Source organism: Tursiops truncatus, chromosome 13, assembly GCF_011762595.2.
Source record: "Tursiops truncatus isolate mTurTru1 chromosome 13, mTurTru1.mat.Y, whole genome shotgun sequence".
Classification (NCBI taxonomy): Eukaryota; Metazoa; Chordata; class Mammalia; order Artiodactyla; family Delphinidae; genus Tursiops; species Tursiops truncatus.
The window spans coordinates 2,615,434-2,643,200 of record NC_047046.1 but is presented as its reverse complement, the minus strand read 5'-3'; the positions used below and the strand labels follow the sequence as shown (position 1 = coordinate 2,643,200).

The 27,767-nt window shown below is 45.6% G+C and overlaps 1 protein-coding gene across 1 annotated transcript in view; it reads right to left on the bottom strand.

Moving 5' to 3' along the window:
* Positions 1-27,126, bottom strand: part of LOC109551145 (transmembrane protein 132D-like) — a 382,883-nt gene extending 355,757 nt beyond the window's left edge. Inside the window, exons 1-3 of the mRNA XM_033837902.1 lie at positions 27,105-27,126; positions 26,866-26,880; positions 25,123-25,999 (exon numbers count right to left, since the gene is read on the bottom strand). Coding sequence (XP_033693793.1) covers positions 25,123-25,999; positions 26,866-26,880; positions 27,105-27,126 — 914 coding nt within the window. The remainder of the gene's footprint in view (positions 1-25,122; positions 26,000-26,865; positions 26,881-27,104) is intronic.
* Positions 27,127-27,767: the final 641 nt, after the last annotated feature.

Below are 27,767 nucleotides of genomic sequence, written 5' to 3'. Positions count from 1 at the left end.
GACCATCGGTATATACACATACGGTTAGCCGACAAGGGACCATCGGTATATACACATACGGTTAGCCAACAAGGGACCAAAGCACTGCACTAGGCTCTGGCCAAACATATGCCCCCCCTATGAATTACATGCTCCTTGTCATCAGGGGTAAAGAAAAAGAGGAATACAATAGCAATGCAGCAAAGACGGAGCTGGTATTCTCTCTCTTCTGCTCCGTAAGTACGCCCCCACTGAATTCAGCAAATAACACAATTTGACAGAGTCCACAAATCAGTACAGGGCTAGATGTGCCCTATGGGATATTCGAGTCATATAAAAAGTCTATGATCGGGGGGGTGTGGGATGAACTGGGAGGTTGGGATTGACATATATACAGTACTATGTATAAAACAGGTAACTAATGAGAACCTACTGTATAGCACAGGGAAGCTGACTCAGTGCTCTGTGGGGACCTAAATGGGAAGGAAATCCAAAAAAGAGGGGACATATGTATTCCTATAACGGATTCACTTTGCTGTGTAGCAGAAACTAACACAACATTGTAAAGCAACGACACTCCGATAAAAAAAAGTCTATAGTATCTTCTTAGATAATTGGCTGGAAGGGTAAATATGATTAATATTTAAGAAAGAAGGAAACAATTTAGCTCTAACACATGGTACAGCTCAGAAGTGTAACAGAAGTTCAGCTGAGGGAATATTCTCGGGCGAGAGCAGGCAGGTTAGCTATTCTGTCAGGACACATGCTAAGAGCCTTGAGATTAAACACGACCCATGAGCTGGGTGTAAGCTTGAGGCTTCTCTTTGTGGTAGCCAGAACACAGATCTCATGAAGAAGATGAGGATAGGTCTAACTTTTGCCTTAAACTCAGAAGTCTCTTCAGAGTGAAGACAGCATCAAGCCACCTTTAAGTTGCACATGGAGCTGCTTCCACTCAGTGGAATTTGCTGGCTCATGCATTTGTGGATGGACTCTTACCTGGTCCGCCTCTGCTCCCTGAATTACTCACAAGGAGTAGCCAGGTTCAAGGTGGGCAGTCTTGTAACTCAGTAAAGCTAACGACCTAGGTGGAGAGAACACACAATCTTGGCTTTTTCTGCCCAAGGCTCAAATCAACTGACCTAATAAGACAGGTAACAATATGAGTCATTAACAATTAGGACAGGGCTTCCCTGGTGGCGCAGTGGTTAAGAGTCCGCCTGCCGATGCAGGGGGCACGGGTTCAAGCCCTGGTCCGAGAAGATCCCACATGCTGCGGAGCAACTAAGCCCATGTGCTACAACTACTGAGCCTGTGCTCTAGAGCCTGCGAGCCACAACTACTGAAGCCCGTGTGCCTAGAGCCCGTGCTCCACAACAAGAGAAGCCACCGCAATGAGAAGCCTGCTCGCCATAACTAGAGAAAGCCCACTCGCAGCAACGAAGACCCAACACAGCCAAAAATAAAATAAATAAAATAAACAAATTTTTTTTTAAAAAAAAAACCAATTAGGGGGCTTCCCCGGTGGCGCAGTGGTTGAGAGTCCGCCTGCTGATGCAGGTTCGTGCCCCGGTCCGGGAAGATCCCACATGCCGCGGAGCGGCTGGGCCCGTGAGCCATGGCCGCTGGGCCTGCGTGTCCGAAGCCTGTGCTCCACGGCAGGAGACACCACAACAGTGAGAGGCCCGTGTACCGCAAAACAAAAAACAAAAAACAATTAGGACTGCAGGTAATAGATTTAATCACAGCAGTTTAAAAAAAAAAAAAAAAGGGAGATCTTTTTCCCCTGTAAAAGAAATCCAGATGCAGATGAAAGGCAGAGCTGGAGCTGTGAACTGAAGAAGTTAGCAAGGACTCAGGCTCCTTCTAGCTTCCTGCTACCATATCTAGATCATGACACTCAGTCTCCTGGTCTCAAGTTTTATTCTCTACACCCATCCTTATGTACCAGGAAGGAGGAAGGGTGAAAGGCACATAGTGTGCCCTGGTTACCTCTGCCCTCTTTTATCAAGACAAGAATAGTGTCCCAACAAGTCTCTTCCAAAGATCTCCAGTTAGATCTCACCAGAACATACTGGATCACTCCAGGGTCTCAGAGTGTGTGGGATTTTCTGTGGGCACTTTAAGAGCAGACTCTGCTTCCTACAGCTCTCCCGCACGCAAGCTCCCCTGACCTCCAAAGCCAGATGTTCTGGGGCCTTGTCTTCCTGGTTCAGGACCCCTGGGGCTGGGGAGCCTGATGTGGGTCCTGGATCCCTCGCTCCTTGAGGAAAACCTCTGCAACTATAATTATCCTCCTGTTTGTGCGTCGCCTACGAGAGGTGAGGGTCTTGACTACTCTGCATCCCTGCCCCTCCTACCTATCTCAAGTGGCTCCTTCTTTATATCTCTAGCTACGAAAAACCTTTCCTGCTAGTCTTCAGGTCATTCTCATCAACAGTTGCTCTGTAGAACAGACGTGTAGTTGCCAAGGGGGAGGGGGGTGACGGAGGGATGGATTAGGAGTTTGGGATGAGAAGATGCAAACTGTTATATATAGAATGGATAAACAACAAGGTCCTACTGTAGAGCACAGGGAACAATATCCTGTGATAAACCATCATGGGAGAGAATATGAAAAAGAATGCACATATATGCATAACTGAATCACTTTGCTGTACAGCGGGAATTAACACAAGATTGTAAATCAACTAGACTTCGATAAAATTAAAAAATAAATAAATTAAAAATACTCGCTCTGAAAGCTGTTGTAATTTTGGTGTGCCAGGGGGACAGGTGAGCTCGGGGTCTTCCTATTCTGCCATCTTGGCCACATCAGAAACTGAAGATTTTAACTGGACGCCTTGCCCCCCTGAATTACATGACTAGTTTATTAGCAAGAAATAAGGGGGAAATGGATGTTGGCTAGGCAACTAGCAGCTTCTGGCAGACTGACCACGAATTAATTCTACATAATTGATAGCACATCAACGTGTAGTCCATCTGTGGCTATCCAAGTAAAGGAACAAAAGGAGAAGAGAGACTTTTAGTCCATGACAATGAATACATCCCGCTCCCCAAATATTTGTATTATGAGATTCCCTTGGGGGAAACTCTCCCCCACGGGATCATGGAGTGTTTTTACTTTCTGTTCTCAAAGGTACAAATCATATAGGATTAAGTGACTTCGAAAATTATTCTCAAATTAGGAATAATCACTCTTTGGGGGCCTTTTTCAAAAGTCAGCCTACAGTATTTGTCTTTGTGTGACTTGCTTCACTTGGCATAACGCCCTCCAAGTCCATCCATGTTGCTGCAAATGGCAACATTTCACTCTTCGCTATGGCTGAGGAGTAGCCATAACAATGGCCAATACTCCATGACATCACTTACATGTGGAATCTAACATATGGCACAAATGAACCTGTCTACAAAACAGAAACAGACTCACAGCCATAGAGATCAGACTTGTGGCCGCCAAGGGGGAGGGGGTGGGGGAGGGATGGAGTGGGAGTTTGGGGTCGGAAGATGCAAACTATTCCGTTTAGGATGGATAAACAACAAGGTCCTACTGTAGAGCACAGGGAACTATATCCAATCTCCTGGGATAAACCCTCATGGAGAAGAATGTCTATATGTGTGTAACTGGGCCACTCTGCTGTACGGCAGAGATGGGCATGACACTGCAGATCAACTATACTTCGCTAAGAAAAAAAAGAAAAGAAATACAGTTAGCACTTGCTACCTGCCAAGACTCCCGCAGCTTCTGTGTAAGAACAGGCATAGGGTAGGTCCCAAACGCTACCCTCTTCACACTCACCAGTAGTGCCTCCAGCTTGGCTGACGGGCAATCCTAGGTGTGGAGATTTCCTACGACCACACAGTAGCAGTGATACTCCAAGAACGGGCTGACCGAAATCTAACCCAGGTAGAAACCTAAGAACCAGGGGGATGTGCAGATCTATCAGCCTTGGGAGATACCTCTGTCTTTCATGGAACGTGCAGTCCTCAGAGTGATGCGAGCAGGGCTCAGTATCTGCCTGACAGATATGAGAGAAAGGTAGGAAACCAGAGCAGATGCAAGATGAAATAGGGCAAAAGGCAGCAAAACGTGGTTCTCATGGAAAATTAGAAGCAGAAAGCAGAGGGATTCAGAAAGGGACTTGTGTTACATTTTTTTGTTTGTTTGGTTTTTTTTAATTTTTATTTTACATTGGAGTATAGGTGATTAACAATGTGTTGGTTTCAGGGGTACAGCAAAGTGATTCACTTACACATACACATGTATCTATTCTTTTTCAAGTTCTTTTCCCCTTTAGGTTATTACACAAAATTGAGCAGAGTTCCCTGTGCTATACAGTAGGTCCTTGTTGGTTACCTATTAAATATAGCAGTGTGTATATGTCAATCCCAAACCCCCTACGTTTTAATATTCTATTTAAAATACTGACCTCTTTCAGACACAGAATAACTGAACACGTCATCATTTGCCAAATCATTTGCAAAGTTTCATGGGGGTTTGTAGACTTTCTAACTAAGATATGAGCATCTCTATGGGTAGAGATTGTTTTTATTACCATTTTTTCTGTATAACATGTACATATATATATATACATATATATATATAAGACGACCTTTTATATACATATACCTATAACGTATTTTTCACGCTGTGATAGGCATATAGGAAACATTCGAATACATTTTGATTTATTGTCTAATAATTAAGAACTTCAAGGCACTAATCTGCTTTAGCACAATTTGAAAAAGTCTGCAAAACTCATATTCGATGCCTTTCTTCTGTATTTGAGAACCAACCAGATTGAACTTGGTAAGTCTTGAGGGGCCTTCAATCACTCTTTTTTTTTTTTTTTTGCGGTACGCGGGCCTCTCACTGTCATGGCCTCTCCCGTTGCGGAGCACAGGCTCCGGACGCGCAGCCCCATTGGCCATGGCTCACGGGCCCAGCCGCTCCGCGGCACGTGGGATCCTCCCGGACCGGGGCACGAACCCGCGTCCCCTGCATCGGCAGGCGGACCCCCAACCACTGCGCCACCAGGGAAGCCCCCACTCTCTCTTTTTATATGAAGTATGTTCTATTTTAATTCTTCTTCCACAGGAAAAAAACCCCTCATTTCTCTCTTAGGCACTATGGAAACAATAGCTCAGAAATCCTCCCCGGGGCGCCGCCAAAAATCTGAACTGGGGTTTGAGCCGGGGGGAAGCCGAGAGCTCCGGGAATATTTGGAAGACACACGTGTTGACATTTGGCGGGAGTCTGTACCATATTTCTTCCTCATTTGCCAAAGCAAAAAGAAAAAAAAAAGGAATTTGGAAGCTTTTGTTAAAAAATCTTGGAACTATTTCTGATGTTTCCTTCTCATTGGAGTGAGGAGGTGCTAAACACTTCTTTTGGCAAAAGAGAGAGGAAACGAAAACAAGGAAAACATTGAGATAATATATAAAAGCTATTGTTTCAGAATATCCCAAGCAGAGGCAAAAGAAGAGTAAACAGTGACAGTCAGAGGAAAGAAGCCAGGTGGAAACACTTTTCATATTCAGGAACTTGTATTACTTTGGGGGGAACACAAGCAACTTAAGATCAGTGGTGGATCACAATTTGTGCGATAGATGTGCTCCAATCCCTGGTGAAACAGTTGTTTCCCATAGGTTTCCAATGTCAAATGGAGAATGAGTTTCCACTATATTCAATATTCTGTAATAAACCATATGGAAAAGAAAATTATATATATATGTATATACTGAATCACTTTGCTGTACACCTGAAACCAACATAACATTGTAAGTCAACTACTCTTCAATTTAAAAAAAAGTTTCCATGACAAAAAATGCACCCCAATAAATTAAGGTGAGTGCATTCTTGGATAAGAAGAAGCAAATATGTCTAGGACCCTGGCCAGGGAAGGCTTTGTCATCACTGTCAGAAATCACAAGACCAGCTGTTTAAGTTAATTAAAGAATGTAGCATATTGATAAATACCAATGGGGGTGTAAGAAAGTGAGAAAACAGAGCTGGCTGAAGTCGTAAGGAAAGGCTATATGGAAAAGTTACAATAGTGGGGCTGAAGTGTTTAAACAGTCTGGAGCAAGGCTGGGGAACCAAGCGTGATCACAGGAATAACTGGGTAAAGGTCACGGGGGAGAGGAAATCCCCAAGGAAACAAAGACCAAATTCTGAGTGGAGGTACGCATGGATCAGAAGGGCAGTCCACTGGTGTAGGGTAAGGGGATAGGCACTCTTAACTACTGAAACAAATACAAAGAGTTCATTCGTAAATTTAGGAGAGACCGTAGCTCATCTGACCTGGAAGAAAAGCGATGGAAAAGCCAGGTAGCAACACAACAGCGCTGCATGGCTTGCATTCCTCTAAATCACGAGCCTAAGAGTAGACAACAGAACAGTGGGGATCAGACCACAGAAGATGAAGGGTTAAAGTAAAAGGAAACGTAAAGCATTTTTAATGTCAGGATGTACTTTCCAACTCCGGGTTGCTCTGGTGATAGAATTCCTACCTCACAGTAATGACATGATAATGGGGGGAAAATGCAAAAGAGGTAGACAGGGATTAAGGGGAAAGTACCATGTTACCTACCTTTGAAGACCAAGAATAAAATCATGAGGGATGTGAAAGAGACGGCCATGGACCAAACCAGCATCATCTGAGCACATGGCCAGGTCTCATGTTCTCATGGCCTTTGAGTCATGCTAACCACGTGACCAGTGGCATCTGGCCAACAGCATCTGGGCAAACTGGTGTCCATTTCCAGGATGGTCCAAACTCCCTACATGACCCTCCACACTCACTTCCTACCTACTGGCTGGAAGTGAAGGACTTCAAGTCCTATAGGATGGCAGAGCCTCAGGGGAGCCTCAGTCCCCACATCCTCCATGGAAGCTCCCTAATGAACACTGAACTCTGTGTGGGCAAGATACACACATGTATCTGAGATGTAGTGGCTGGCTTGTTACAGCATCTGCAGATACCTACTCTAACTAACACAATGAGAAAGACCATGATTTAGGTAACCAAAGCTAACCAGAGCCTGTATACTTGAGAAGAAACAAAAAGAGACCATCTGGGTTGAGGCTGACAGCAGCAAGAAATATGGAGTTAAAGACTGATAGTTTCATACAATTAACTTCATCCATTTGACATGTTTGTTGAGTTCTGACAATTTGATAGAGCCATGTGATCATGCAATCTACATGCATGTATATCTGTATGTCTGTATATATGTATAAATATTTTGCTGTCTGTTTTCTGAGTTTTCAGACCTGTATTGATTCAGGTAACCACCCACACAATCAAGATACAGAAGTTTCCTCACCCTCCAAACCTCCCTTGCGTATCCTTTTGTAGTCAAGACATCTCTCCTCTCAATCCCTAGCAACCACTGACCAATTTTCCATCCCCACGCTTTGCCTTTTCCAGAATACCACAGCAGTGGAAGCACACAATAGGTGGCCTTTTGTGGCTGGTTTCTTTCCCTTAGCATACTGTCTTTTAAAAGCCGATTCTTAAGAAATGTTGGTGAGAGGGAAAAATGACACAAAAGTGGTGAAAGTTGGTAACTGATGGATCCGGGCAACTGGTTCACGGAGGTTCATTATTTCATGCTTTCTACTTTCATACATGTTTGGAAATTTCAAGAATAAAACGGTTTTAAATTTTGAAAAAAATAATGTCTGTTTCCTCTGGTCGTATATAAGCACTGCTGCTTAAAAGGGATCTAAAGATGGGACTTCCCTGGCCGTCCAGTGGTCAGGACTCTGAGCTTCCACTGCAGGGGGCACGGGCTTGACCCCTGGTCGGGGAACTAAGATCCCACAAGCCGTGCAGTGCGGGCACAAAATAAAAAATAAATTAGTATCTCTTTAAAAAAAACTTTAAAGAAACCAAAGACGCTGGACCGAGAAAAAGCCTGGACTCATTCAGTCCAGGCCACCTGGTATTGGAATTATGCTGGTATCCCTGCAAGAGGCAAGGAGTAAACACCTGACAGCTTCTAAGTCTGCATTTTTAGGATCTGACTGTTCCCAGCCTCTGACGATGCCAAGAGGCAATGTCCTATTTCTCCCGCAAAAACCAATATCAAACCTTTGCTCTTTTCCAGTCTGAGAATTCCTTAAGTTTCTGATTCAAAGGCTCAACAGAGCAGAAATAGGCCAGTTCCTTCCCTAAGATGAAACTTACCTAAAATGAGGGAACCTACTGTAAACAATGGATTTTGCCCCTTTTCCAAGGTGACACAGGTCTGTAAGGAGAAAAGACCTACCCGATCAGCCCAGCACAGAGAAAACTCCTGCCGGCAGACAGCGGATGACAGGGGAAGCCTCAACTCTGTGCATCCGAGATCCTCTCCATTTGTACTTGTCTGAAAGATAAGCCCCCCTGAGTCTTCTTTGCTGTTAATACAGTCAGGAGTCTGAAAAGCAGAATTAAAATAAATCTTCCTCAAACCAATGGAAAAGGGCATCAGGTGCTAATTTTGAAGGCATCAAGGAATTGAAATCAGCTTTGGAAAGGACACATTTTCTGAGCAGCATGTTGGCAATCCAGGCAGCCCGGCCATGGGTTGTCCCTTCTGGCGAAGAAAATGGATAGATCCGCCTTAAGAAAAGGCGGCTTTTCATGCACTTTGATTTTACTTAGGTAGAGAATGTCAGCAGCTTTTTCTTCTGAAAACGTGTATTCAGTTTCACCAAAGCCACCCGATTTTCAGACATCTTTTCCCAACAAATCATGTCTCTAGCAGCACAGCGATTCTCTTGTTTGATTAATTCTTGGTTTAAAAGATACTCCCAGACTGAAGTCTTAACTCCACATTTATGTTACATTGTAATCCTAAACCCCATCCATTCTGGGGGAATTTTCCACATAGAAGGTGGTGCTGGACCTTATGATACCACAATCACTATTACTCTCTTATATTCTGGTTGCTTTTAGCATGGAAGTCTTGGCCCTCAACAAACAGTTTCCTCTGCTTCTTTTGTTTTCTTTCAACAGTATCTAGAAAGTGGTAATATACTCCTCTTCAGAGCCAAATGAGACTGTCTACCAGTAAGTAACGAGAAATGCCTAGAAAACACCAGGTGATCATGGCAGAAGCATGTAAATCCTGACGAGTCAAAGAATCAGTGAGAGGATGGCTATAAACTTCTTTGAAGATTACTGTGTAGGTGAGAAAGGCGGTCTGGAATTCAACTAATATGCCGTTCCATGATAAACAAGAAGGAAAAGTTTCCTTAGGATAATAATAATGTCTCAGCCAAGGACGATCTGGACCCTGAGGAGACGTTTGGCAATGGCTGGAGACATCTACACAGATCACAACTGAAGGAGGAGGAGGGCTACCAGTTGGTAGAGGCCAGGGATGCCACTCGAAACCCTACAAGTCTTAGAGCACTGCCCCCCTCCTCACGCCCCACACAGAGACACGGCAAAGAAGTATCCAGTCCAGTCAGTGGTGCTGGGGTGGAGAAACCCTGCCTTAGGATAAGAGCTGGGAAAAACTTAACCACAGAGTCTCAGATGCAGGACCAGAGGCAAAAGGTCGTCCCGTTTCCACATCAGCAAAGCTGGGCTCTACCAACACACAGAGAATCTTTTAGCGCTTTTAAATTCATCATGGTCTTTGGCTTTATATTAATCAAAGCACTCGATCCCCAGAGACATGTGGGGATCGACTACGTGTCAGACACTGCACTGGGGTTTTGAGCATGCGCGAGAAAGGAAAGAGATCTGCTCACGTGGAGCTCACAGAGGGAGGAGACCCAACAGTCAAAGCACAATGACCCAAACAGCTGAATTCCAGGCAGTGGTAAGTTCTAGTAAAGAACATATTAAAGCAAGATGATGGCGGGAAGGGAGGGACCCTGCTTGAGATGCAATAGTTAAGGAAGACCTACCAATATCTATGTATCTATGTATCGACAGCCGTCAGTCATCCACCCATCCACCCATCCAGGTAAGCACTTATCCATGTATCTTTGTATCTGTGTATCTACCTACCTACCTATCCATCCTTCCATCCATCCAACCATCCATCCATCCATCCATCCATCCTCTCTATCTATCTATCTATCTATCTACCTACCTACCTACCTATCTTCATCATCATCATCATCATCTATCTATCTGCCTTTCTATCCATCTACACTATCCCTTCTTTTGCCCTCACTTTTCTCACCTAATGTTTTGGAAAACTTTCATATCACAAAAGCTATATAGTTTTCTGTGAATAGTGTTATGCTAATATAAAATAACCACTATCCCTTTAATGAGCACTTCAGTGATCTGCAGACATCGCTCTATTACCTTCTGCATTGAACAGCGTGGAACGTTACTGCGGAAAAGTCTACAAACAGCCTGAATTTCTTCCCCTGGTAAATGACAAGTGACTCACTTTTTCCTTACAAAGCATTTTGAAATCTGGCACGTATCACTCACATACACACACACGTACATAAGTATATATAAAGTATTAACTGAAATTAGATATATGTAGCATAAAGAAAAGAATATATATCACAAATGAACAGTTCAAAACACAACAGTAAACACTCTTGTACTAGCGCCCAGGTTACGAACTAGAATATACCCAGTATCTTTGAAGCCCCCTGCATGTTTCTCCCCATTAATGTCCTCATTCTCCCCACTGAGACCTATTATTCTAAATTTTGCATTCATCTCCTTGTCATTTTTTACAGTTTTACCTAAATGAATGTATATATCCATCATCCGTGAATACTTTGTTGTTAATGTATGCCTAATTTTTAATCTTTGCATAAATGTATTTTTCTGAATCTTTCAATTAAATATTTTATATGAGAGATTACCCACAGGGATGTAATTAAATCATTTTCATGAATGTATAGGATTCCACTGTAGGAATATGTCAACATTTATTTATCCATTATCCTCTCAACGGTCATTTCGGACATTTCCAGTTTTTTGCTATTAAAACAGCACTGCTATGAATATTTATGTATGCCTTCTGGTAAACAAATACAAGAGTTTCTCTAGATTCTAGACTTTAGAAGTGGACATTTCGGGTCATAGTGCATGCGTATCTTCGACATTGCTGGGTGTATTTCCTAAAAAGGCAGCACCAATTCTGCCCACCAGGAATAAATGAAGGTTTCCTTTGTTCCACATTCTCTATAACTTGTGCTATTATCAGGCTGCCTGACTTCTGGCAACCTGGTGGATATGAAATTGAAATGTATAGTAGTTTTAATTTGTTCTTCTCTGATTTCTAATGAGATGGAGTATCTTTTCTATTTATTGGCTACTTTGTGTTTTTTCTTCTGTGAAATGTCTGTTCATATACATATATATATATATATATATATATATATATATATATATATATATATATACACAGTTTTTTTTTATTGTTTTGGTTTTTTTTTTGCGGTCCGCGGCCCTCTCACTGCTGTGGCCTCTCCCGTTGCGGAGCACAGGTTCCGGACGCACAGGCTCAGTGGCCATGGCTCACGCGCCCAGCCGCTCCGCAGCATGTGGGATCTTCCCGGACCGGGGCACGAACCCGCGTCCCCTGCGTCGGCAGGTGGACTCTCAACCGCTGCGCCACCAGGGGAGCCCTGCTCATATTTTGTGCCCGTTTTTCTTTCTGGTTATTTTTCTTAATGAATTACAGGCATATTCTTTATATATCCTGCATCCTAAATCTTTGTTGGTCTTGATGTGTTATAAATACCTTCCCCCAAATTATGGTTTTTGATATAAAAAAGTACTTCTTTTAAAATATAGTCAACTGTATTCATTTTTCCTTTGTGGTCAGTGTTTTGGTGTCTTGTTTAAAGAAACCCTTTCCTCCAGAGCCTGTAAAGATATCCTTTAGTATGTTCTTCTGCACTGATTTCTTTTTTTCCTTTGAATACCAAATTGAGCTGAAATTGATGTCTAAGAGATCTGATTCCTTTTTTTCTCATTTGGATAATCAATGTCTCAGTGCCATTTCTGAAAAATACATCCCTTCTCACTGATCTGCAGTTGTAGTTCCCTTACACAAAATCTCCTTTTTCTGTTCATTATTCTATATACCTATTGTGTTCCACTATCACACTGTTTGAATATCTATGACTTTCAAATAATCCATCTATATTTTTCTTCTCTTTAGTGTTCCATCTATTCTTGACCGTTTTATCTTCATATAAATTTAAAACTCAACTTGTCGGGGCTTCCCTGGTGGCGCAGTGGTTGAGAGTCTGCCTGCCGATGCAGGGGACACGGGTTCGTGCCCCGGTCGGGGAATATCCCACATGCTGCAGAGTGGCTGGGCCCATGAGCCATGGCCGCTGAGCCTGCGTGTCCGGAGCCTGTGCTCTGCAGCGGGAGAGGCCACAACAGTGAGAGGCCCGCATATCGAAAAAAAAAAAAAAAATCAACTTGTCAAGAAGTTGATTTGCATTGGATTGGAATTGCATTGACTCTACAGATAAATATGGGGGGAACTGTACACACTTCTATCTCTGAACATGGCATATCCTATTTCTTCAGTTTTTTGTGAATAATTATTCTACCTGAATGATTAGCTAATTAGCAATATGACTGAAATTTCGTAATTAGGACATGTCTCGGCATTGATTTTCGTTACTCATTTTTTTCTGTGACACAGAATACCTTCAGATCTACAGATTTAACTAGTCTTAGTTTTAGGGAAAAATGTATTTCTGAATAAATTTTTTGGTTCATTTTGTGGAATTCTTAGCTCTAGGACATTAATCATCCTTATATTGGATTAACTTTCTTCTTTTCTTCCAAATTCTTTCCTTTATATAAATTTATTTATTTATTTTTGGCTGCGTTGGGCCTTCGTTTGCTGCACGCGGGCTTTCTCTAGTTGCGACAAGCAGGGGCTACTCTTCGTTGCGGTGCGCAGGCTTCTCATTGCGGTGGCTTCTCTTGCTGCGGAGCACAGGCTCTAGGCACGCGGGCTTCAATAGTTGTGGCTCGCAGGCTCAGTAGTTGTGGCACATGGATTTAGTTGTTCTGCAGCATGTGGGATCTTCCTGGACCAGGGCTCGAACCCATGTCCCCTGCGTTGGCACATGGGTTCTTAACCACTGAACCACCAGGGAAGCCACCCAATTTTTTTAATCTTTGCATTTCCCCAGCACTCACCAAGATTATCTCCATCTTTTCTATACATGCCAGTAATCCCTCTTTAAACTATGTCTATTCGTTCCTTGTTTTTAATTTCTATTTTGCACAGTCTGGATCTTCAATTCCTATATTAGCTCTTTGGTCTACCTTATTATCTTTGTCATTACTTCCTTTTTATATTTTAACTCTTCATTTATTAAGTTCATGTTCTTTTAAAAATTTTTTCGACCCATTTAAAACTCACAGAAAAGAATTGCTTTTGTTTGTTTTTGTTTTTGTTTTTGCGGTACGCGGGCCTCTCACTGTTGTGGCCTCTCCCGTTGCGGAGCACAGGCTCCGGACGCGCAGGCTCAGCGGCCATGGCTCACGGGCCCAGCCACTCCGCGGCACGTGGGATCTTCCTGGACCGGGGCACGATCCCGCGTCCCCTGCATCGGCAGGCGGACTCTCAACCACTGCGCCACCAGGTAAGCCCAAGAATTACTTTTGGTTTATGCTTCTTCCCAAATAAATTCTTCCTCTCTCTTATAGCGTTGTATTTCCTTCCTCCCTCCCTCCCTCCTTCCCTCCCTTCTTCCCTTCCTTCCTCCTTCCCTTCCTTCCTTCCTTCTTCCCTTCCCTTCTGCAATCTGTTTACACAGATGGACCGCCATTTCTCTTGTAATCTGATTCATGCCCCACTTGGACGACTCTGATCCACACCCAGGCCTTCTATCTGTGTGGACAGAACATGGATGAGTTCTACTCAACATGCATTATCTTACAAAATATACACCAACACCTGGGTTTTCAACAGCCTGGGGTCACGGAGAGAGGAGGAGAGTTCAGGCAGGGCTCTGATGGATGGAATGAGGACCTGTTCCCCCTTTATGCAGTTTTTCAGATGCTCTGTGCCTGCGTCCACTCAACGCTTTGTGTGTTGAGATGGGAAAACGGAAAGGGAGAGAGGGTCAGTCTTGTATTTCTTCCATCTGCTTGGAATAACCCTGGGCTTCAGATTACACCTCCGATTCATCTCTGGGTCTGGGATCCTTGCTTTTGATAAAGACAAGCAGCCCTGGATGATCTCTTTTGTCATCAACAGTCCTTCCACTGCCCAAAATGAGAACAGAAAAGAAATGCGAACGCTGAGTTTTCACATTTGCATAAGGAGCTCACAGCCTGAAGAGGAAAAACTATTATCTTGCCTCTCTGTGTTCTTTCTTCTGCCTCTGGCTCCTTCCAAAGCTGTTATCATATTTATGATGTTTTCTGTTTGGGCAAATGCATTTCTGCATTGCTTACGACCCTTCTGCCTTTGCTCCCAGCTGGGGTTGACACAACTTGACAAACCTTCATGATTGTCTCTGCTTCTGGTACAATATGGAGTTGATGGGAAAAGATACTCTGCTTTCATAAAAATTATCTTTTCAAACAGCTACACCCACAGGGTCAAGTCAGGGAACAGAAACCACAGCAGATAACTGACCAGAAGGGCTTTAATACAGAGGACTAGTTACAGAGGGGCTGAAATTGCTGGCAGAACAACTAGATGGTGATGCAGCCCTGATATAAATAACTGCAGAAGTCTTTTCTCCTCGGGTCAGAAGGGCAAAGCAAGGAGGGGGCATCATAAGAGGCCATCGGCAAAGTCTCCCTGTAGGATTTGGAGCCGTGGCACAGGCTGCCTGGCGGGAGCTGCAACCACAGACGGACGAGCTTTCTGGCCTGAGCAGGGACCGGGGAGCAAGACAGAAAACTATGCCGACTTCTCCCATCTTCCTGGCCACAGGATTCCTGCCACTGGGTCCCACTGGCCGAAGCCATCAGAAGCCAGATCTGGGTAGTGTAGGGCATCTGGGAAATGCAGGTTACAGAGGTGGACCTACTGAGAGTCACAGCAGAGCAGAAGGGTGAGCTGTAAACTGCAGAGCAAGCAGCCGCAGGGCATCACCTCTGTCCTTTCGCAAGCAGAGCTTACGGGCGAAATTCTCTCTGATTGCTAATTACTTACTACTGCAGCTAACAAACTACCCTAAAACTTAGTGCTTTGGAACACCACCATTTTGTTAGACATCACTTTTTATGTACCAGGAACCTGCACAGGGCTCAGCCGTGAGATGTGTCTGCTCCACCTGGAATTGGTGCGGTCCCCTGGTGGTACCAAGTTGTCGGCTAGCTGACCTACAGCGGCCAAGACAGCTTCACGCATGTGTCTGGGGCCTGGACAGGAATGGCTAGAAGATGGGGATCACCAGGTCCCCCCTCTCTCCGTGGAGCTTCAGAGCTTCTCATGGGACCTCCCAGAAGACGAGCTGGACTTCTTACAGGCGGCTCTGGGCTCTAAGAGCAAGTGTTCCCGGAGACCTAGGTGGAAAGCCACAGTGTCTAGCCTCAGAAGTTCCAAATCCTCACTTCTGCTATATTCTACTTGGAAAGCAACACACCAGGTTCAAGGGGCAAGAGGTGGGGAAGAGAATCCAAGTATATAAGCCACGTTCAGGTGTCATCTCTCTTTCAAAGAGGCTCTGAAGGAGGGGAAACTGCACACTTGTGGTCAGATGCACACTTGTGCTCAGATGCACCACGTTGGTTTTTGCACCTACATCACTCAGCCGATCTCTATCTTACTCTTGAGCTGATGCCTTCCCCAGGCCTTTGTGTGTTGATGCCGGAATGATTTCTGCTGGATTTTTTTAAAATCAATTGACTTGCATACCTTCAGAATGCAGGAGACAGAATTCTGACACCTGGGTCCGCTCTCCTGTCTCCTACCAGTAGGTGCTCAGTCTGTCGCTTTCCTAAGTGACCCAGGGAAATGCCTCTTCAGCAGCTTTGAACATGCTCCTTCGTCTGTTTCTTCTTCATCGTTTACGTCGGAGGCGACCCGCGCCTTGTGTTAACACGGCCCTCTTTCAGAATGAATGGACACTGCTCAGCGTGAAGTGACCTGAGGTCATCTGTCTGCATTTCAGCTGATACCTGATGCGTCCCTTGGGTGACTGGTTATTTCCTAAATGCCTGATCTGAGGCCACGCAACCGGCTCACCTGTCGTCTTTCGTTTACACCATCAACACCGGAAAGCTAAGAGCCCAGAGACTGAGGCTCAGTGACCTTCGATGACCTTCCCAAGGGTGCGCAGGCAGTGAGGATGCCAAGATGGGTGCCCGTGGCCCTGGCTCCAGCCCTGCGCTCTTCCTCATAAACCCATGTGGTCTCCAAGAGGTGTGCCCCCTGGATCTGAAATTGCCATTCCTCGTGATAATTATCAGCGTCTGAAGTGCCCGGAAGGGCCCACAATAATCCCCTGGCATCCTTCGGAGCTCTTTACACTGCAGTGACTGGTAAGCCTGACAGATGCTCATGACAGTGGACACACCTTCAACTGTCTATGCTCCAAAGCACTGTCTTAAGTTGGCATCTTATCCTGCCAAACAGACCCCCTGGTCTCTCTCACAGCACCGACTACTCAGTACAGGGCTGGGTCCGTGTCTCGTATTTGCTGTTACATCCCCGGCACCAAGCTTCACACTCAAGAAACGTCTCCTCAATGAGGGAAATGTTTCAGGTAATTCACTCCCTTAAGTGCTTTTAAAAAGAATGAGATTTAGGAGTATCGGTGTCTACCTTCCCGCCTCGCATTGACGAAGAGGGATTTTCCAAAACATGGTTTCTGGGATATAGGTCAGCGAGGGCGAGTTCTCCGGACCTCAAAGTAAACATGTTATGAGCTCTAGGGCGTCTGTCAAGTTAGTCACCTCTTGTGTTTCTGTGCCCAGTTCTGGAAAACATAGGTGATGAAAGCACCTACTTCGTGGGGTTGTTCTGAGGATTCAATGTGTGAAAAATATTTTAAGCACTGAGAACAGTGCCAGACACAAATAGATACTTAATGACTGCTGCCTATTATAATTACCATTATTATTATATCCAGCCATCTCCCCAAACTTCCTGGACCCAGCACATCACACCTGAGTTCCCACGAGTAACCCAGAAGAGATACAGAGAAATCACATCTGAAGGTGCTGGGAGAAGGATATGAAGATATTCCCTCAACAGCCTCTGTGGCCAGCCAACCAAAGACCACCCTGGAAATGGAATCTCCATGGATACCAGTGAATGAACAGATGACACTAAAGACGAAACCCATCCCCAACTCCTCCCCACCTGGCCTTGTAGAAACCTCTACCATCTCCCCACTCCTTTCCACCCCAGAACACAGAAACGTGACTGGGGGCAGGGAGAGGCCGTAACACTCTCAAATGGCTGAGTGCTCTCACCCAACACGTATCTACCTTTGCTCACCCAGATCTGCAGACCCACATTCACAGCAGCCGTCAGAGCAATCAGCCGGGTACCGCCGTGATACACTAGTGAACCCAGCCCTTTCCCTCCAGTGGCTTTCAGTCTGGTTGAAAAGGAGACTGTCAGGCGGGTCTACCATGCAGGGGATGTGATAAGGTCCTTACACAGAGATGAAGGTCAGCTCAAGGTTACAGAGTATAAACAGCGATGAGCAGAAGCTCGTATAGCCAAAGAAGATCCCAGAGAGCTTTGGTGGCCAGACTTCGATCCCCAGAACCTCTTCATCTTAAAACTGCAAGTTGGTACCCTTGGATCAACATCTTCCCTTTTCCCCCTCCCCTCAAGCCTCTGGCAGCCATCCACCTATTCTCTGTATCTGCGAGCTTTTGTTAGGCTCCACGTATAAGCGATAGTATCCAGAATCTGTCTTTCTCTGACTGACCTCACTGAACACCATGCCCTTGAGGTTCATCCATGTTGTTGCAGAGAAAATAGAAATCACTGCGTTGAAGAGGTGCTCCCCCGTTCACTGCAGCATCGTTCGCGATAGTCAAGACATGGAAACAACCTGAGTGTCCATAGTGGATGAATGGATAAAGAAAATGTGATGTACATACACAATGGAATATTATCCAGCCATGAAAAAGAAGGAAATCCTTCCATTATCTTCTAGAACTCCCAGCCCTGCCAAGTTGGCCAAAGTCAAGTTCTCTTGCTCATGAGACAAGCCTCCCACTAGAACATGGGAAAGAGATTCAGTGAAACCTCAGGCAACTTTCCCAGTACCAATCTGGGAGCACAGCTGGTGCCACCGTTGGTACCTTCCTCCTCTCTTCTTTTCCCCCAAGAGGATCAGAGCCGTCGACCTTGGTCAAAAAAAGTATCGCCAGAAAGGAAGCATAGCTGTCAGGTGATGGAGGGATTCTTGAGTTGGAGGTCACTATGCATTAACATCCTGAAATGCGTGAAGCCCGTGAAGTTGTGTACAGAAAGGCTGTGTGTATTGTTACACAGTGGAGTTTGCACATACATGCAATTATGTGTGACTCAATTATACAGGGTGGGGGGCACAGGGGACTGAGAGAGAGAGAGAGAGACAGAGAGAGAAGGCGGTTTAAATAGTTAAATTTCTAACTTGACCATTCTACTCAATAAGCATAGCCCAGGATAGCAAGAAGGATGACACGGACCCAACTCCAGCTGCATGTCCGCATCTCTTGGACACCTTTTTAAAAAGACTAACACCAGACACAATACTGTAAATCAACTGTACATCAATTAAAAACAACAATAATAAAAGAGATCATGAAAAAGACTGAAGAACCATTTTTTAAAATCTGTTCACAGTATAGCTTTAGATTTCCGTTACCTTAAGGTATATGAACTGTAATAACAGACTGATGAATTATTTAAAGAAACTCATGTGCAGACATTTAGCTTCATGGGTATTTTTGTTACGAAACAAAATACTAACACCAAGGCTTCACCCCAGACCGGTGCTGGGGCCAGAGGATCTTAGGACCACTCACCACTGGAAGCAGTGGCCTCAGCTCATCTCAGCTCCGGGTCCCTCTTACAGCACAAGTACCCTCATACGGCTGCACCCGACCCTTGTCATCTTGTATACATGACATGGCCTTGAAATAGACCAACCCTCTCACCTCAAGTCTCACAGAAGAACCTGCTCTCTGGCCCCTCCCTTAACAGAAGGTACATGGAGTGGACTCATGGCACCAGTGACAGCCATTCGATCCCCCAGTAGTTGACAGGTGTCCAGGGCGGGCCAGGTAGTGCATGAGAAAGGAGGAAAGGGCGGTGAGCAGACCGAAGTTTCTGCCCTCCTGCAGCACGCATTCAAGCGGAAGTAAAAACGTGTGGCAGGTACAACTTAAGGGATTTTCCAGAAAAGCTGGACCCTACCCAGTGTTACCTTCATTCTAAACTGGGAACCTCCCTCTGCGTAAGAGCTGAGTTTTTTCCCGACCACCAGGATCATAGTTTTTCACTTGCAGGGGCGATTTTATCCCCGAGGGGACATTGGGAAACAGCTGGACCCATCTTGGGGTATCAAAATTCGGGGTTGTGTATACAGTGGGTTGAGGCCAGGGATGTCGCTAACCATCCTACTATGTACAGACCGGACTGCCCCTCACAACAAAATATCTGACCCAAATGTCAATAGCTAAAGGCTGAGAAATGTCTACTCTTTTGAATTATAACCCAAACTGTAAAGTCAATTTCCAGAAGCCCTTACTGAAATGAATGAACGATTGAATAAATAAATACGTGAGGGAGAATAAGCAAATTTCACCTGCAGGATTCCAAAAAAAATTTACGTAAATATACCACCCACAACGAGGCAGAGTGTAGTTCCGTAATTGTGAGCTGTGGATCACCACTTCCTTCTGGAAAATACAGTATAGGGAGTGCAGAGAAAAGCAACTTTACAGACGAAAAACCTGAGAAATACCACACCGGCCAGCGACCAGATTTCACATCAACAGTGATTAAGTCAGGGCGGGAGTACGCGTTCTTGATACAATGCAATGAAAATGGCATTTTTCGTTTGTTTGTTCTTGAAAATCCCAATTGGCTTTTATTTCAAGATGATGGGGGAATAAAAAAGAGCACAGAGATACACCTGATGTCTTTGTGCCTTTACCTGTGCTGTCCTCTTTGCCTGAAATCCCTTTTTTTTTGGCCCATAAAACCACTACATAATCAACAAGGACCTACTGTACAGTACAGGGAACTCCACTCAATATTCTGCAACAACCCATATGGGAAAAGAATCCAAGAAAGAACAGACACGTGCATATGCACAACTGAGCCATCCCACTGCACACCCGAAACCAACACAACACCGCAAGCCAACTACACTCCAATACAAAACAAAAATCAAATTTTAAAAAAAAAAAAAACACTACATATTCTCCACTCCCCCAGGGCCAGGTCTTACTGTCTCACGCTCCTGTCCCTTAGACAGGACTCATCTCTCCTTTTTACTCATCTGTGTATTTCCTGACTTCCTCAATAAATGCTTCTTCAGTGGAAAGTGAAAGAGAATAGAGGGGATGATTTTAAACTCTTGTGGTTGGCAGACGAATAAAAACAACACTTTATCTCTGTGCTGTTTTACCCCCAAACCCATTACTTCGGTCTCATCACGAGGAAAACATCAGATAATCCCAACAGAGGGACGTTCTTCAAAAAGTCTGAACCGGAAGTCTCAAAGCTATCAAGACAACAGAAACAAAGCAAGTCTGAGAAGTTGGTCACAGTCAAGCGTAGTTCCAGACATGATGACTAAATGTACGTGATATCCTGGGTGGGAGCCTGGAACAAAAAAGGGGCCATCGGGCAAAGACTAAGGGGATGTGAACGAGCGTGGACTTCAGTTAATAATAATATGGGTCACTGATTGTGACAAATGAACCATGCTAATGAAAGATGCTGATTACAGGGGGAAACTAGCCACCAGGCGCTTGGCATTGTCCTGTACTGATTTCACAACTTTTTTTGTAAATCTGAATATATTCTCAAACAGGAGCTTTACTGAAAAGAGATGGAATGGCCTCCTTTCTCCGTCTGCCTCTCACTCCATTCCGCTCCAGAAGCAACTCCCTTAATTCCCACCGGATGGCAAACGGAGACGCAGTGCCAGGCACAGAGGTCACGGACCTGTGCAGGGTTTCGAGATACCCAACATCATCCTCTTCTTAAAAGCACCCAGTTTTCTCAGGAGGGAAACACTGCCTCCCCGGGATATGCTCTTAGTGAAAGATGACTCCAGGAGCCCACCTCTCATTCTGGAAGCCACACCGGCTCCCTCCCCTACCTCGGGCACAGACAGCAAGTAGGTAGGTGAGCCACTGGGAGCTTCCCAAGAGTCTTTGCACCTTTGATTATAGTAAGAACAGAAGGAACTTCTGAAGGAATTCGTTGTGCCGGGCCGGGGAGGGGTGCTGGGCAAGAAGGCTAATTGCATCTACAGCAGGGGCAACTTCCCCCTCCCACCCTGTGCATTGCCAAGGCTAGCGCCCCCGTGCCTTATTAATATACAAAAATATACATCCAACTAACCTTTCGTGTATTTATTTTCTTAGTTTAGCAGGCTGGGATTTACGGCCTGCAGCTAAGAATATTATTGGCTACACCAGGGCATAGTTCACCTGAAATAGAATAAGAAGAGATCTTTTCCTGGTCCAAGGCAGGTTCAAAAGCTACATCATTCAAGTGAATCGAGTTCAGGGCCAAACCACCTCAAACCACCACATATTATTTCTAACAGTTGAGATTCCCAAACCATCAAAGAATATCTTTTGAGGCTTACCAACCCCAGGCCCACTTTGTCCCCTTGTCCAATATTCTTACTTTATTCTCTTTCTCTTTTGTTTACAACTCTTTATCTTTGCAAGAATATCTACTTGGTAATAATGCCTTATTCGGAGATGGTCTTAGGTCTGACCACAGTCTGGGCACGAGATTCTTAACAAACTCTTGAGTATTTAGCATGTAAAACTGTAAAGACTTCAGCAAAGTACATGTATTGGTTAATAATTAACAATATGCCCATTCATTCAATCATTTAACCAATCTAAGCATATCTCTGACTTTGAGAAAAGCACCCAGGCATCTGAGTGCCAGGCCTCTTTTCTGGACCTTTCCACCTGCATTTCCTGGAGTATCAGGGAACCAAGCTAATGCCAGGCAAATATCTGGTTTCACATTCAGATCTGACAACCAGACTCCTTTGAAACTGACTTCCTGTGGGAAGAAGCGACCAAAAAATAGGTGGGAAAGATGAGCAAGAAAGAGCTTTCGAGGCCTTTGATTCTCCGGACACGTAATCAGGCGATGGGAGACCTAGGATGCTTCTGACATTAGCTCTCTGTCGGGGAAGGAAAGGAGACGGGGTGGTGAGAACATGCAAGAAAGGGTACAAGTGCTGTGGGATACTTCTGTTGTCCACTGGAAGGAAAACATTCTCTGAAATTAAAAGGGATCCTTAGATGTCTAAAGAACAAAAGCATTTTGCTTTTCTTCCTTTGTGGAGGTCTGCTTTGGAAGACTCGAGCTCCAGGAGAGAACAGAACTTCTAAGATGACAAACAGCCCCATCCTGGTTCTCCTCTGCGCGACGGTCAACGCACACGCGTGCGCCCTCCCAGCTGTTTTCGTAAATTGCCCTTACGGATCATTTGCGCGACAAAACTTGTTTCCCAGAATGGAAGCTGAGCCCCTGTGTGTAGCCACAGAGTCACCCAGAGATCACAGGCGCAGAAGTGACAGGAAGGTGGCAGTAGGTGGTCAAACACTGTCTGCAGCAGGAGTCCTGTTGGAGGCAGGTAATTTGGTCCCCCCTCCACCCTGGCCATCCTTAAGTGGTGAGGGAAGTCCTGCTGACAGCTGATCTATAAAACATTAGCCCGGCTCTGGACCTCGTTAGCACTGTCACCGCCGAGTCTAGAAACAAGTCACCCTTCCTGAGGAAAGCACCCAAAGATACTTGGCTGGATCCTTCAGGGTCATTTATAGCAGGTGGCCAGACAGAGCAGGCCCCTGCTAATTCTAAATATTTGGAAGCCATGCTCAACGACTGTCAAATGGGCTTCATTAAAAAAGATACACAGTTTCCTTATTTTCCAATTATGACAATTCCGGCTAAAGGCTAATGACATTACCAGATCCAGGTTTCCCTGTCAGCTGTTTTCATAAACAGATAAGACTCATTCCCAATTAGAGCATGTTAAGTATTCAACAGGCACATTATTAATGCCAGCCTTTCACAAGACGGAAAGCGTGCCACTTTACCAACTTAAACACACGTTCATGAAATATTTACCGATTTACTCTTGTCTTAACTAGAAAACTGATTTTTTTAAACACCTTTCTAACTGATGGACTCTGAACACATACACTTTGGCTTTACATCCAAAATTTTCCAATCTTTTGACTTGGAAGTGGAGCCACCCGATCTAGACGCCTCAAAGGTGCTTCTTTCTGAATCTGCAAAGACTTGGATCCTTTAGATCATGTAGCCCAGGAGCAGGTTTCTCCGTGTCACAGCTTGCCGATGACAAGGCAGCCCTCAGGACTCAGAGGAACACCTCAGTGGGCAGTGGACTGTGGCTGGATGCACAGCTATTTGTGAAATTTAATTCTACATATATAACCGATTCCCAAAAAAACCGACGTGGATATCATCTCCTGGAGAGTTAAAACTTTAAGAGATTCTGGTTCGTAAACCAGGGTCCAAGAAATCAACCGTCAGTAGTTGACAAACAGAAAAAAATGTCGGAATATGAAATCACGTGACTTCCCCTTATTCAGAACCTTGAGTTTCCATCAGCAAAATATTTCTCTATATACACAGCCATCTCCATGAAGAATATTATTTAAGAGCGCTGAGCCCGAGAAAACCAAGCACAGGGCTAGCACACCAGCCCGAGGGCCCACGACCAGCTCGATCTAGGGCTGATTTCTGAAGAACAGAAGGGGGAGATCATGAGGCCTCAGACCCACAGATGTGTTTATGTGCCCTAAATCCCTGTGCGTAATCCCCAGATGCGCCTCCAACCCCAGCCAAAGGTTTTACCTTCCAACAACCAGCCAAGTTCAGTCATGAGGTCAATGCTGTCTATTGGTTTCTGTTTCTTCAGTTGAGATTAAAAGGGAATTCCCAGCACTAGGTCACAATCAACAAAACTGAAACGTGCAAAGTGTAAGCAGAAGAATGACTCCTTTCTTAAACTCACCCACCCCTTAACAAACACAGAAAGAAGTTTAAAAAAAAAAAAAGACAGAAAGAATGGGAGAGGGACAAGAGGGTGATCGTTACTGGATGAACTTTAAAAACCAACATATAAATGTGTGCCACGTCCACGAACCCTCCTGTGTTCAGAGGTCACAAACAAATTTGATTAGATGGTGCTTCAGATCAAGTTTCTGGAGTATGTAGCAGTGTCAGGACATATTTAGTGACCGAACAACACTTACACCAAATAGCTGTTATCATCAGACTCATCTGTGTTTAAAACAAACGAACCAAAAAACTGGTATGAAAATCCAATGAAGTCAAGGCAAGTCGCTTCCCTCCCGTACCACACTCCAAAGAGAAAATGCACGCATCCTTTTTCCCAAAGCTCACCGTACTCACTTTCAGTGCCTCGTCTTTGGTACAGTCTTACGGAAGACACTCGACAAATTCTACTGGATAGCTTTCACACTTTTTGCTCTTTTGTACTTTGAGCAGTAAGCTCTATTTCCAGAGAGAAACAAAATGGTAACTTTGAGGTTGGTACCATAGAGCGCACTTAGAACTCACACGTTTGGAAGAGATTTTGAGTTGGCGCAGCTGCATCCCTTATCCTTCCCGACAACTGTCTCCATCCCATTTGCAGGCTGATTTCAACTGTGAGCCATTCATCCTAAAACCTGCTGAGAACCGCCTGAGCCAGGGCAAAGGCAGGACGTCAGCCTCCTCCCGGCTTTTCTGGGATGGCCCGGAAAACCTAGGAATAAGAAGGTCTTCACCGCCCAGCTGCCAACGCGGAGAGATCCAGCTGGTCTCTCGATTTGACAGCGAACACGGAGCCTGTAAACCTGGAAGGATGCTTCTACCCCGGACAACGCTAACACATCGCTCCGGATCAAACAGACAGGGTTCCCAGAAGCACCCTTTGACCTTGGAGATGCTACAGGGAGATACTCCCAATGAACTCACCTCAGTGTGAAGCGGTCCTCGGTGGAGTTTTTGGAGATGGAGACGGGAAACGTCAGCACATCTCCCTGCCTGACCGTCTTTGGCACGTACTGCACGGCCACGTGGTTGTCCAAACGCAACTCTCTCAGGGGCGGCCGGCTCGGGGTCTGGTGAAGAAAAACACTGCCGATCCTCTGCAAGGGAGGCCCCGACTCATCAATGTCGCTGCGGCCCGTCCGCATCCCTCCGGCTCTCCTGGCACAGTCTCCGCGCTCGTCCCCGGGCTGCAGGGCGTAGTAGAGCTCCACGGGGCTGCCCTCGGGGGGCTCGGGCGACTTCTTCCTCCCGGCCACCACCGTGGGGGGCCCGAACCAGCCGGCCGGGAGCTCCAGCTGCGCCACGCACAGCCCCAGGGCCCCCTGCAGCCGGCAGCTGCCCCTCACCTCCCGGGTCTCCCGGAAGGCGAACACCCGCAGGCAGGGCAGCCTCTGCGCGGGGCCGGCATCGTCCCAGTCCCTGCCCACCACGTGGAAGAGCACGTGCACGCGGGGCCGGCTCAGGGAGACCTTGTCCCGCAGGATGTGCGCTTTCAGCTTCCAGTTCAGGGAAAACGTGCTGGTGAATCCGAACGGGCTGGAGGGCAGCATCAAGTCCTGGGGCACCACCTGCTCGATGGCGAAAGGCCCGTAGCTGGCGTTCAGGACGGGGAACCTCTTGGATCTGTAAACCAGAAAGGACTCCACGCGCGACTGCAGACTGGAGTTTCTCATGACGTCCTGGTTGGCTTCCTTCAGGAAGAAGGACACGTCCGCGTGGTGGATGTGGTAGGTCACTGGGAGGTAGGTGGGCAGCGAGGAGAACCTCTGGATGCTCTCCAGGATGCCTCGGCTTGCCACCACTGTCGGGAGGAATCGGGGTTCAGGGGTTAGAAACTCCAGGGCAAGGGTACCAGTATTTCAGACCTCTTCCCCCCCTTTATAAGGATTGCCTTGTCTTTGCACTAATTATGCAATTCTTTATTCAAAAGGTCTTACTTAAATCAACTCGTCTTATAGGAAATATATTTCTTCAAAAAAATTGATGCCACTGGAGTAGACAACAGGCATCACTGGCCATGCACAGAAGCTAAGTGTGCAGATAAATAAATTTCAGATCATGCCTTTAATTTTCCGCTAGCGGTCCTGGTGCCCTCAGGAGGCGATGGGTTATGCCTAAGACTTGTTCTCTTTTCGTTAAAGGGAGAGATGCTCATGGGAACGGTCTTAAGGATGTGCTGGCATCCAACAGAGAAGGGCATTCCCATTAACTCAACCAGATGGACCAAGATTGGACGCGAGAATGACTTTCTCAGCATGTGGTTTGAGGCTGTGTCCATATCCCACCCAAGACTATTTTATGTCCCACCAGATACACACGCTGCACGTAAGGACTCACTGACCATCGGGAAATGATAAAAGGACGTTAAGGTGGGCAATCACATATCAGTTGGACATCACATACTTTCCTGGGGGTTAAACTGAGAGATGGAGAGAAAAGTCCCCGGAAGGATAATGCTAGGAGGAAACCTCCAGAAACAGATGAGATGGGCTGACCACATCATGTTGGGTCCCCGTGTCCCTAGAACCCAAGAACCAAGGGAAGCCCATCACTCATCCTTCGTAAAAGCTATGTTGACCCCAATGCACAGAAAGCATTCTTTTTTTTTTTTCTCCTTACTAAGCATATCCCTCCCTCAGGGGGAACATTCCAAAATGTTATTTTTACATTGTGCCTTATATTCTGGAAGAAAAACACAGACACAGAAATTACATAATTCAAGACCCAACTTAACAGGCTTTAGAAACGGAAATTATTGGCTCTGGGATCACTGACTTTCTAGGCAAAGCTCCACAAGATATCTGAAGCCCTTCTCATTAGTCGCCCTGTAATTATCACTGGTTCTTTTGCAGTAAAAGCAACGGAAGCCCTGACATTGATCGGGCCAAACTGTTTCAGAGGCTCACGTGAGCACACTTTCCGATGCATGACGCCTACATGAGCCTGGACCCCTCCTGGCTGTTGTCTGTGAACAGAGAAGGAAGCAAAGGACTCAGAGAAAAAGGGGTCCTGACTGTGGCTTTGCTGCACAGATCTCGAGAGAGAGCAGGCAAGTCACTGAGCCTCTCTGCCTCTCCTGGACTGGTCTGAAGTAGGAGGGCACCAACCAGAGTATGGAGGCCCCCATCCAGTTCTAACAGTGCAGGACACTCAGCTGTGGTCCATCCTGCTTCTGGACAAGAAGCCAGCCTGACATACACTCATCCCGAGTTGATGGACAGCCCCAAGGGAAGGGCTCCCTCAATTCCATGGTACCACCCAACTCAGGCCAGGCTGAGCGCCCCAGTTCAGCAACGAAGGTGTCTACGGCCCTGAACCATTTGAAACTTCCAGTATCTGAGCAGTTTCGATTCACCCAAGCGGCGATTTCATATGATTCAACCTAATACATCAGAAATTCTTTTTCAAACATCAGAATATCACAGACCTCACAAGAGACCTCATTCCTTTATCAGGACTACATTTTTCTTAACGTTCTGGAAATCCCTCAGGATTTATATTTTCAATAAACGTGTATTGTCACATGTGAGTGTTTCGTGAAGCTGAAGCAGAGGCAGTGAGTTTCGTGC